We start from the raw sequence: 12,585 nt of genomic DNA, 5'->3' as shown, positions 1-12,585 counted from the left end.
TTTTTTATTAAACATATGTTTCGACATTTGCAAACAATACAATTTTAACCGATTTGTTCATCTTATTTATATCTTTGAATTTCCAGAATGCTGTTCCTTGAAAAATGTTAAGGAACTACCAGGATGTAAGGAATGCAGTTTACTATCTTAATCAGACCCATCCATAGTAGTTATGGACTTGTGTACCAACCAGTTATAGTTGGTGGTCTGCGATTTCCCAATCTATAATAGTACGAGTAGCTATCTTACTGAAAATGTATATATATATATATTAACTTGTTAAAAATAATATGTTGATTAAATTAAAAGCAGAGTTTAGTTTTAAGCACTGAAAAAAGTGGGAATGTTTAAGACAAATTAAGTTATCTAACATGCAGGCCAGAGCAGCTACCGAGAGGACCTATGGAGGGGGAATTAGGATCTAGGATTCATTGTCGGTATTGAGCTGTGCCGTTCTCAGGATTGGGTGACTGGCTCGCAAGAAGGAAAGGCGGATTGCTTTATTGCCCTCCCTTAACGTTTTGATATGTTGTTATGTATTGTTTAGTATCTATTTTGCGGTTGTGTTATTTTAATTATGCTTGTATTGTTTGTAGTTGTACTTATTATTATAGTTATACTGTATACTTGTGTATGAAGGCTGGGACGGCAGGTAGACTGTGGAAGTGACTGCTGTGGAATGCAAGGAGGAGGGCTATTGTGTTTAGGATCTAACTATGTTTCATGACTTTGATTTGTAACTCCAATGTTTGTGTACTGTTAGTCTAGAGTAGCCGAAGTGAGTAGCTATGGCGGGGATATTGTGTATTATTACTCGGAATTTAACCGTCTGTAATTGGACTGTGCCGTTATTGGAATGGGAAGACCTGCCTGCAAGGGAGTAGGGGATGTTGCTTTGATTCCTTTCTTTAATGTTGCGATTCTCGTCATGCTATTGTTGTATTTTGTGTTAGTATTCATTATTATGCTGTAATTATTTGTGTCTTTATCTGTATTGTATTAAGAAGGAATTTAATTTGTTGTTATGCGTTGTTTAGTATTTCATGGTTGTATTATTATATTGTGCTTGGTATTGTTTTGTAGCTGTATTTATTATTGCAGTAGTATGTACATTTGTGTCTAATTGCTTGTACGGAGACTGGGATGGAAGGCAGACTGCTGAAGTGGCTGTTAAAAGATGCAATGAGGGGGATGTTATGTTTAAAAATCAGTTATATTTATTTGGACTGTGCCGTCCTTGGAAAGGGAAGACTTGCCTGCAAGCGAGTAGGGTATGTTGCTTTGATTCCCTTCTTTAACGTTGCGGTTCGCATCATGCTAATCGTTGTGTTTTGTGTTAGTATTCATTATTATGCTGTAAATTATTTGTGTCACTATTTATATTGTATTAAGACGGAATTTAATTTGTTGTTATGCATTGTTTAGTATCTATTTTATGGTTGTATTATTATATTGCGCTTTGTATTGTGTTGTATTTGTATTTGTGTTGAAGTTGAACTTATTATTGCAGTAGTATTGAATATTTGTGTCTCTAATTGCTTGAATGGAGACTGGGATGGAAGGCAGACTGCTAAAGTGGTTGTTGAAAGATGCACCGAGGGGGATGTTATGTTTAAGAATTAGTTATATTTATGATCTTGGCTGCTTACTGATTTGTACTTTTGTGATGTGGTGACTTCAGATCTCACTGCAATGTGTTAAGTAATCTTGGGCTGGGCAACACCGTGCCGACGGGCAGATGGACTGTCAGAGAGAATGTATAAATGATATGGAAGGTGGATGAGGGTATCAACATTCATACAAAAAAAAAAAAAATATGAATCGTGGCGACATTTAGGGCAAGGAAGGCAGCCCTCATGTCTAGGATGCTCGGGTCTGCACGCAAGTTGTGTGGGTTGGGGCACGCTGATGATGACATAAGGGACCCTTGAGGTTTGTGGGGTCGTGGTGGTGTGACAGATGGGCGAAATGCTCGGCTGTTACAAGTAGGTTAGGGCCGGGGAGGGTAGCCTTTTGGTGGAGGGCGTATGGGCTGCCAGAAGAGGCGGTCCAGAAGGGGGCTTATAATAAAAAAAAAAAAAAAAAAAGTTATCTAACATATTTTTTTTTAAATTTATACATTGAATTAACACTGTAAGCAGAAATTTACTTTTTTGTTACAACTTTTACTTCTAATCAACAGAAATAGTTTCTATTTTTGTTTGTTTTACTTATAACTCTATCATTGTGGTAAAATCATACTACAATATTATCAACTAAATTTAAACTGAAAAGTTTGCATTTTAATTTAACTTTGTCTTTTTTAAGTAAAACACTTTTATCTGATTAGTTTTTTTTAACTGATTACTAAAACAGTATGTATATATTTTTCTTCATGTAAAAATATTACATGAGAATTTAAATTCTTTTTCACCTTTCATTTTTGTGGTATTAACTACTATGATTAGCCAGTAATTATTTTGGCCATTAGCTGTTAGTAATAATCTAATTTTGGAATAATTAAGACACATTTAACCTAATCATTTTATGTTTACCTTTTATAACCAGACATTTAATTACTTCTGTTTACAAAGACGTAAAACAGATTTCTAAACTACATTAATATTTTCTTAAGTAGGCATTAAGATAAGAAAATACATAGTAAAAAGTTCATTTAGTGTGCCTATTACAACAAACAAAATATTCTTTTATTTATTTAACATTCTGGTAGTTTAAAAGTGAAGTTTTATAATTATATCTGATTTCATGATATGGAATCATGAATAAACATAACTTTTCAGAATTATTCTTTTTTTAAACTGATGCATTATTACTGTATTAATGTTTTCTGCATTACTATATTAATGTTTTGAAGGATATTCCTGAAGTGACTACATTTATATATTTATTTTTATTTATCGTATGGCAAATGCAAACAATTTCACAGTGTATATATTAAGATAGACAAAAAAAGATTAGATAGAAGATTATAAAAACTATACAAATTATAAAAAGTGAAAATTATAAACCCCATTTTTGAAGTGAGTTCGCACATCTGGTTAGTACGGATTCTATTGATTGACATCCATACTCTGTGAGGCTGTTCGAAGGGAGGAGGTTTCTTCATTATACACAGAAGTTTCCGGCATTGAGGAGGTCGGTCTCCAGCCAGTATCGTTCCCATGAACCTGTCAAATTGAACCCCAATGCAGCCACCTCCTCGAAGATTATCATAGGCAGTCTCATAGATTGCAGTCTATCTCTATTCATATCGGCTATATCTTGGTGTTTGGGGAGATGAGAATTGCCCAGTATACTGGTGTACTCTCAAAGGAGAGCTGCCTCATGACAAAGATCAGGAGGGGGTATGTGACTCAATAAAGGCAGCCATATGGCGGGGGTCAATCTTAATGTTCCATTGATAATCCGCATGGTGTTATTTAGTTGTACTTCAACCTTTTGTGTATGGGCGCTGTTGAGACTGACCGAAGCATATTCTGCGGTCGAGTAGACCACCCCAAGCGCTGAAGCACACAAGGTTTTGGCAGAATATGTGGAACAACTCCGAGTTGTTCCACATATTTTATGGATGATATTGTTTCTAGTTCACAGCTTTGCTGTAGTGTTTTCCAGATGTCTCTTGTAGGACAATGTTTAGTCTAGAGTAACACCGAGGTATTTCAGGTATGTCTTATGATTGAGAAGGCTACCTTCAAGAAGAACCTGTTGTTGTCTGCTTGCCACCCTGTTGCAAAGATGGAAATATGCCATCTCTGTCTTTGTGGCATCTAGTTTCAGACTCCACCTACGAAAATATACTCCCAAATTTGACAGGTCAGACGTCAAGGTGGCTTCTGTTTCTTCAAAAGTTCTCTGTTCTGTGGCTTTTATACAGTCATCTGTGTATCTGAGCGTCCAAGATCAAGTGCCAGGAATGTTGGAGATAGTGACTGAAACACAATGGGGCCAAAACGGACCATCGAGGCAGCCCATTGTTTAGCATTTTTAAGGAGCTCTCGTGGCTACCCAATATAACTTGAAAAGTCTTACCAGCCAGCATGTTATCAATGAGTTGTGAGGTCTTTCTATATGGAATTACTTCTATACGTTTATATAGAAGACCATGTCTCCAGACAGTGTCATAAGCTGCAGAGAAGTCTATAAACACAGCTGATGTTTTTAGATTTTTTTTGGAAATCTGGTTCTATATAAGCCGTCAGTTACATCTGGTCTGTGCAACTTCTTTCTGGTTGGAAGCCAGCATGCTATTGAGCAGGCTGGAATCCTCTCAAATCTTGTACTTCCAATTCTGTTATATAAGAATCTTTCAAGGATCTTGTATACTGCACTCAGTAGAGCTATTGGGTGATAGCTTTTTGGGTCATCATTCGGCTTACCTGGTTTTAGAATAGTGATGACATTTGCCTCTTTTATTTCAGTCAGAATTCTTCCTCTCTTCATGATGTCTGTGAAGAACTAGACCAACCAGTTTTTTGTGTATTTACCACAATTTAAGAGAAACTCTGAGAGTCACATCAGGCCCTTGGCCTTGCCGGTTTTCACGCCTTTAAGGGCTTTTATTAGTTCATCGATATTAAATAAACAGGAGAATTCAGTTTGTTCCTGACCAGAGGCTGTCAGTGCTTTAAATTTGTGTTTCACATGTGTTGAATGAGCTCTATTCTGTGCAGCTCTAGATGAGGACATGATGTGGCCTGCAATCTTGTCTGGGTGAAGGGGTGTATCATCTAACTTCCTTAAGAGTGACCAAGCTTCTCTGATTGATTTTTTAAAGTCCATATTAGCAACTGTTTACACCCAGTTCTCTTGCCATGCTGCATCCAGTTTATGCAATGAGTCAGCTATTTTTCTGTTGTCTTTCTTGAGGAATTCCTTATATTGTTCACATTTGTTATTGCACTCTGATATATATTTTTTATGGAATCCTCTGGGGATGGTCTTTTTTTGCTGTTCTAGTTATTGCTCCTATGAATCTTTGGTATTTTTCGACCACAGGTGGGATCCATTTCATGAATTTATCAAGCTTGCTGGAAAAACTCTCCCACTCTGCCCTTTTAAAGTTCCATCTTGGCCGAGGGAAGAATCTGATTAAAGGGAGCTTATACCTACTTCTATAATTGCTGGTCAATTTTGGTTGTGAGGGAAATCTGTTAGGATCCTATGGGTCATTTGTAAAGGTATATTATTATCATTTGTACTCACAAAGCATAGGTGAGGGTTATATTCTTGGTTCCAAGCTGCTGATTTAAAAGATCTGCATTCTTTAACATCAAATACCAGGTACATGTTGTTATTATCTGCCCAGTTCATTAATGTATCTCTGTTGATATCATTGTCTGTATATTTCCATAATGTATCATGACTATTAAAGTCACCAACATACACAGATGGATGGGGCAAAGGAGGCAGAGTTTTGGGTGGTCAGGCAATAGCAAGAGGTTTATGTACGTTACTAATGGTTCGTATCCTATCTCTTTTAGCAAGCTGTTATTCATTCTAAGTGTGGGTTTCCCGTATGGTTATGATGTCAATATTGCTATTTACCAAAATTTTATGCAGGGCCTGGCATTTGGCCCAGCTTATTGTTTATTAAGTAGACAGATCTTTAAGCAAGTTGCAAGATTCCTTTTCAATAGGTCCTGAAAAGGACTATTTGAATTAACTGTCATGCTAGGCATTATTCATGTGATTTAGCTAGGAGATCAAAAGATTGTCTGGCTGCGAAGGTTGTTAGCCCTTTAACATTGCTCAGGAAAAAATCAGTGCTAATTCAGTTTAACCAGTGAGAATTCATGAATGTAATTGATAGCCGACTGGTATCTGAGGAGCTGAGTATTTCTACGAGGATCTAGATCTAAAAATGTGATGTGGGTCTCAATACACATAGTGCCTGAATACTAGTGGCATCTATTTGAAGAAATTATGTTAACATCCAGGTTATTTTTACGTAGTCCACTGGGCTGGTCTAGTGGTTAACTCGTCATTGCAAATCAACTGATTTCAAAGTCGATAGTTCTAAGGTTCAAATCCTAGTAAAGGCAGTTAGTTAGTTTCAACTAGACTGTTGATACTGGTTTTCTTTGGTGGTTGCGTTTCAATTAACCACACATCTCAGGAACAGTCAACCTGAAACTGTATAAGACTACATTTCAGTTACATATCATCCTCATTCATCCTCTGAAGTAATACCTTATGGTGGTTCCAGAGGCTAAACAGAAAATGAAAGAAGGTAACTTTTATGTATAATAAAATCTATTTCTCTTCTTTTTTTACTGCCTAGTTAAAAATTGGTTTTGGATTAGCCTTTTTATATTGGCGCAATTGCTTAATGCACCATATTGTGGCTGTAGTAATGAACAGTGCATAAATTTAAATAATGATAATTCAAAGAATTTGCAGAGAGTAGTTAAATTTCTAAAGATTGCCACTGCACTGCTACACCTAATGATGTGCATATCCACCAAGTTGATTGTGATGTGCAAGATTTGTGGTATGTGTTTATACTGCTTAAGTAAATTGAGATGACTGCTGCAAGTGAAAACAGTCTGTGATCCACTTCTTAACTGTGAGGAACATGAAACTGGCTGAAATTTATGATGTTTATGTAGAACATGCCATGAGGGATTTGGTGATTTTAAGACGGTTGAGTCAATATAATGAAGGAAATGAAAATTTTCATACCGTGGATATGAGAGACGATCTAAGTGAATGATAATTTGGTGTTTCAATTAAAGAAAAGATTAGAGAGAATAGACAGTGTACCATAACATCAACTGCTCTGCATCTTCCAAAAATTCCACAAATGCTTCACAAAACTGTCAAAAAACTGAATTACTGTATTCATGCAAACTGTACATATGCTCAGTGCTAAAGATGTGTACAGAACAACACAAGAAGAAATGACAGAACAGTGTGTTGGCCTTTTCAACATAATACAGAAATACTTCTTAAGCTACGCAGTCACCAGGGCTGAAACATGAGTGTCACAAGTAACACCTGAATTAATACAACAGTTTGTGGAGTAGAGACATACCTCATCACCTACAAAAATGAAATTAAGGCAGAAGTTTTTAACTTAAAAGTTCATGTCAATATTGTTTTGGGGCAGAAAAAGGATTTTCCTCAAAGAGTTCTTAATTCAAGGCTTCACAAACTGATGCAAAATGCTAAAGAAATTGTTACAATGTAATTTCAAATAAATAACACTATTTCACATAGTTGACAAGCTATTGAGAAATGTGGCGCTACTGCAGATTGATGAAAGTCCGATGGGTGGATTGTGTGTCCAATGAGAAGGTATTAAGGAGGGTCAATGAGATGAAACCTTGTCTCTTAAATATTTTAAAGCAAAGAAGAGAAATTGGTCTGGCCAATTGTTAAGGCATGATGGGCTTATTAAATCAATAATAGAAAGCACTGCAGAAGGGAAAAATGCTAGATAGGCCAAGACTGAGGAATATCTGTTAGATTATGGGTGATATGAATTGTGGAACTTACTTGGAGTTGAAGGAACTTTCAGAGAATCATGAAGTATGGCAAAGTATGTCACGTGCAAACCAATCCTAGTATTCACAACAAAAGAAGAGAAAAGAATTTTGAATAAGTGATGTGTCCCTAGCAATAATATTATGTTAATTAATGATAATGCCTACCCACTCTACCAGAATGAAAAAGTCTTGATAACTTTAGGTTGGGAATAATTCAATGAAGCCCCTATAGCCCAGACCTTACACAAAGCTTTTTTCAAATGTCACAATTTCTGAAATCTTTCTTCGGTGATTGGTGATGCCAGTGAATCCACTACAATAACAAAGTCAAACAAGCTTAACATGTAGATTCATATAATATCTTTCTAATTGTGCTAAAGGGATATAAGACCTGGTATTGTGAGATAAATCCCTTAAGAGTAGTGAGAACAATATAGAAAAGTGTCAAAAGATTTTTATATAAAAATCTTATTATTTAATACTGTTTACTGTTTTATTACCAATAGTAATAAAAATGTTTTGTATGTATATTGTTTGTTAATTCTTTTTTTTAATAACTCATCAGAATTTATTTTTGATATCGTTTTAGGTAGTTATGAAGTATAGTTTATTTTTAAAAATGTACTATAACTAACAAATTTGTCATTTAATGAAAAATCAATCAGAACTCTTTCACAAAAGTTTTATGAAATTTGAATCCAACATTAAAACCAGTTGCAAAAGGTAAAAAAAGTAAAAGCTGTTACATAATATATGTTCTTAATATTTGAAAAAATACAGGTATATAAACACCATAGTTTCACGTTAATGAAAACATATTTTTCTGCTATGAGCAGTAAACTTCTTTGTTTGCACAATAGTAGTTACTTCTTTTTATATATTTTTTTCTTTATTACATCACTCTACTTCTCTAGAAATGTATATCACACTTATTTACTATAAATGTCACAAATACAATAAAACAGAAAAAAAATTGTAAATCCTCATCTTTTCATAATGTTTAAGCACCCTGATGAAGAGAAATGTTTTTAAGACAAATGGAAATGGAAAGCTTTTTTATTTGTTTTAGGCTATTTAATTTCGAAAGAAGGAAATACAAAGAAAATATTTTTTTATTAAAATTATATTGATTTAAACAGAAAAAGGTGTTGTCTAAGAAAATTGTTTCTTTCTCATGTGCTGGACTCAATCTGATAACAGTACATTAAATTTTTTTCTATTAACTCTAAATTAAATCAGAACTCAGTATAAAGTAGGCTACTTCTAGCCTTTAATGGTACTGGGAAGCCATTTTGAAACAAGATATGACAGAAGTTTTTGGAAACAGGTAATATCTAGCGGTATAAATTACTTTGCATGTGGGAGTTCAATAATCTTGAGTTTTGGTCTTAGCATATTACATAATTTTACATAGTTACTTATTGTTCATGTATGTACTATAATTGAAGCATTATTTAGAACTACATCAATTTTTTTTTTTATATAATTACAACAGAAATACTGTATGAAACAGGATTGTTCTGCATTTTATGAATTTATTTAAATATTGCTACTGACTTACATAAGAATATGAGCATGAACATTTTAAATATTAAAAAAAATAATATTTCTATATATTTTCTTTATTTAATTTAGTTTTTATTTTAAAGCGACCAGAAATTAGTGTAAAACATTAACTTTTTAAATGAAAAAGTGACATAATAAGATCAAGATAAATAATATAAATTTTCTGTTAAACAGTTTCAAAATATTGCTCAGTAAAATGTAAGTACATAATATTAAAAAAAACACACATGGAATTGCTTTAAATGGCTGAACAGAAAATCAGAAAAAAAAATTTCTGAAATTTCCAAAATTATGTAATTTGGGAGTGGTTTGAAAGTGTATAAATGAAGGGATGGCTAATGAGGACCAATTCTTTAACCTTAAGCTTTGTAAGTGAAAAGAATGTTGGGGAAAAAATGTCAAATTCTATTTCTTATGGTAGATTTTTTAACATGATTACTCTTTAATATGAAAACCAACCAATGCCAGAATATTTTTTAATACCTCCAAGTTTTCCATAATAAAAAGATTTTAGTAGCTTTATCTGTTAGGAAATTAAAATGTAAATTGCTTAAAAAGCCAATGACAATTTTTTTTATTTTCAGACAAACTTAATTTACCAATGCATGTAAAATATCATGTAGTGACAATCTCAAAATTTACATTGTTCATAATTGCAAATCATTATTTAAATATTTCAGAGAACATATAGAATCACTTTGTTATCCTAACATTCATCCTAGAATTTGAAAAGTGTAAACATCCCGCCTACAACCTTAACAATATTCTAGGTTTTCAAGTGCAATTTAAATAATACCAAATCTTCAATTCTGCAACAAAATTATAGTTTAAAAATTCAATAATGCCCTTCCACTTTTTTCACTTTATTTACTATCACAGTTTTAATTGTTAAAATGACAATATTACCTATAACTAAAATTGTTTTTAATTTTTAATAGAAATGGTTTTTTATACGCTATATCAACAGCAAGTAGAATAATTTAAAAAAATGTATATGTATTATATACCAAACCAATGCAGTTATAGGTGATTTGATACAAAACACTTGCAACCCCGAAGTTGGCATTGTCATTCTCAAGAATAACAAATCCAGTGTCAGGTTTACTAGGGAAGATTAGGAGTGAAGTAGTTTCCTATCCTTTCCTCATATCATGCAAATTCCACCAAATGTAAGTGGCATTCAGCCTTGCAACCAGGCAAAAACAAGACCACAAGAAAACTGACTCCATAATAATATCTCTCAGAAAAATGAGATTAATGTGTCTTGAACCTCAGGTGTATTACATGTGTCAAGTCATAAGAAACGATAAATTAATAAATTTTATCAAAGCTAAGTGATAAATATAATGAAAAAAGTTGTTTGTATTATTTTATATCATAGATTATCACAGATGTATATATTTAAACTTGGAAAAGTTTAGTAATAAACATTAAAATACACAGAATAATAATGCGATAATCAAGAACAGATTTATGAACAATTTTATACCAAACAAACAAGATTCACATTCACTTTTAGGTGCAAAGACTCAGATACATTTGAAATAATCCCTGAAAATTGCATAGAAATTTTACTACATACTAACAACTGACTTTTTGTAGAAAATTAATTCATCATGTAACCTTACAGCTTCTGCTTAGAAACTTGACATGAAAATTTTAAAGTATGTGGAAGACAGCAGGTGTGATGGGGATTTGAGCATATAACCTTCTATAAGACAAACACTATCAGTCACTATGAGTCTGCATCATCATCTGCAGCATTCAACACATTTGAATTTACAGTTGCACTAAATTTGATAAAACAATATATTAAATAAATGAAGACAACATAGATTATATTATTTGAACATACACAAATGATTTTCCTTACACTACTTCAATGTAAACAGTATTAACATCAATTAGTTGCTAGTGAGCAAAGAATTGCAATAAAGATATGAAAAGATATTCTGGATGCAGAAAGCAAGTTGTATTATATTAATTATTTTTTAAAAGAAAATTATTCTTAAGAATATTTTCATATTATGGTACATCAAAAGTATTAAGAAGTGATGGGAGAAACTGACAAAAAAATATGAGTAAATAAATAATAGCAAAGATACATAACTATATGGCAGCAGAAACAAAATCAAGAACTGATTTTGTAGAACTATTATGTACTTAATACTTATATTGTATTTATTAGCTTATTATAATGGTGTATGTTTTTCAAATCTTAATAATGACTAGATGAAAGTTAAAATACCAAAATAACTTTTAATAAAAGTTGTTAAATATTTTATGGCAATTAAATTTTTCCAATTTTATTTTAAAGTGACATTTAAGTAAGAAAATGGCCAAGAACTATTACTGGTTCAGAGTAGACTTTGCACCAAGCATATTTTCAAAATAGTTCAATCTAAGAATAAATCAGAGCCAAGAACATTTGTTAGATTAGTGAGTGTAATATTCAATATATTATATATATCTAGTTAATATATAACTAGTTATATATATATATATATATTGATGTATATTCATTAAATATTTGTGTGGAATTATTTAGACAAACATATTATTTTTGAAGTATTTTTTTTTATGTTTCAGGTGTAAATAGCAATGAAGATGAGTTAAAATATGATGGATGCTTTATTGATGATAAACCGTCAGACCGATTGCTAAGTGGTCATCATGAAGATTTTCATCATGCACTTACACCTCACTATTGTGTCGGCCTATGTTACAGTCTTGGTTACCAGTATGCAGGAATGCAATATAAGTAAGTGTTAGCAAATTAAATGGAATAATGAAATATGAATTATTAACTAACTCTGTTTTTAAAATTATAAGAAAAATTTACATGTTCCTTTTTAAAATAATAGTCTTTCTTAAGAGCTTCCAGTGCTTGATCCACTTTTCAACTCAAAATCCACACCATCTTTCGAAAGCACTTTGCATTTTGTCTCCATGGTTTTAGAACCTCTAGATTCATCTCAAATTTTCACCCTTTCAGATCTTTTCACCTCTGCAAACAGCCAGAAGTCACCCAGAGCTAGATCTGTGCTGTGTGTTGGGAGAGGTCCATTTTAAGTTTTTCCATTCAAAAATTTGCAGACTGAGAAACATGGGAGCGTGCATTATGGTGATTGAACAGAAGTGAGTCAGTATTATCTTCAGTGCATTAATGCACCAGAGAAAATTTACAGTCATCTCTGTAGATACCTGATTAGGTAAATAAATCCACCAAGATCAAAAAAGATGATCATCATGACTTTACCTGTGCTCCGAGCAGTTTTCACTTTTTTCCAAGATGGTGAAGAAGTTGATTTTCTTATGGATGCTTTGTTGTTTCATCTCAGGGTCGTATTGGAACATCCAAGACTTGTCAATGTTTACCATATTATGCAAAAAGTGGATCCTCCTTCGTTCTTGCAGTGATCCAACAATCATTGCATATAAATACACTGTACTCCATTTGGTCAGGCATTCAGATCCGCAGAACCCTATGTGTTTCATATGTGTTCCTTGCTCAGAATTATTCTTTGTACTG

General features: G+C 32.9%; 1 protein-coding gene across 2 annotated transcripts in view; it reads left to right on the top strand.

Annotated features, from left to right (window-relative positions):
• LOC142334050 (uncharacterized) overlaps positions 1 to 12,585 on the top strand; it is a 125,653-nt gene that overhangs the window by 6,610 nt on the left and 106,458 nt on the right. For both annotated transcript variants that reach the window (XM_075381726.1, XM_075381720.1), the window contains exon 4: positions 11,643 to 11,814. In XM_075381726.1, the coding sequence (XP_075237841.1) occupies positions 11,643 to 11,814 (172 nt within the window). The remainder of the gene's footprint in view (positions 1 to 11,642; positions 11,815 to 12,585) is intronic.

The sequence above is a fragment of the Lycorma delicatula genome, chromosome 1 (assembly GCF_047948215.1).
Source record: "Lycorma delicatula isolate Av1 chromosome 1, ASM4794821v1, whole genome shotgun sequence".
NCBI lineage: Eukaryota > Metazoa > Arthropoda > Insecta > Hemiptera > Fulgoridae > Lycorma > Lycorma delicatula.
Note: the sequence above shows the minus strand (reverse complement) of the source record. Positions and strands in the feature narration are given on the sequence as shown.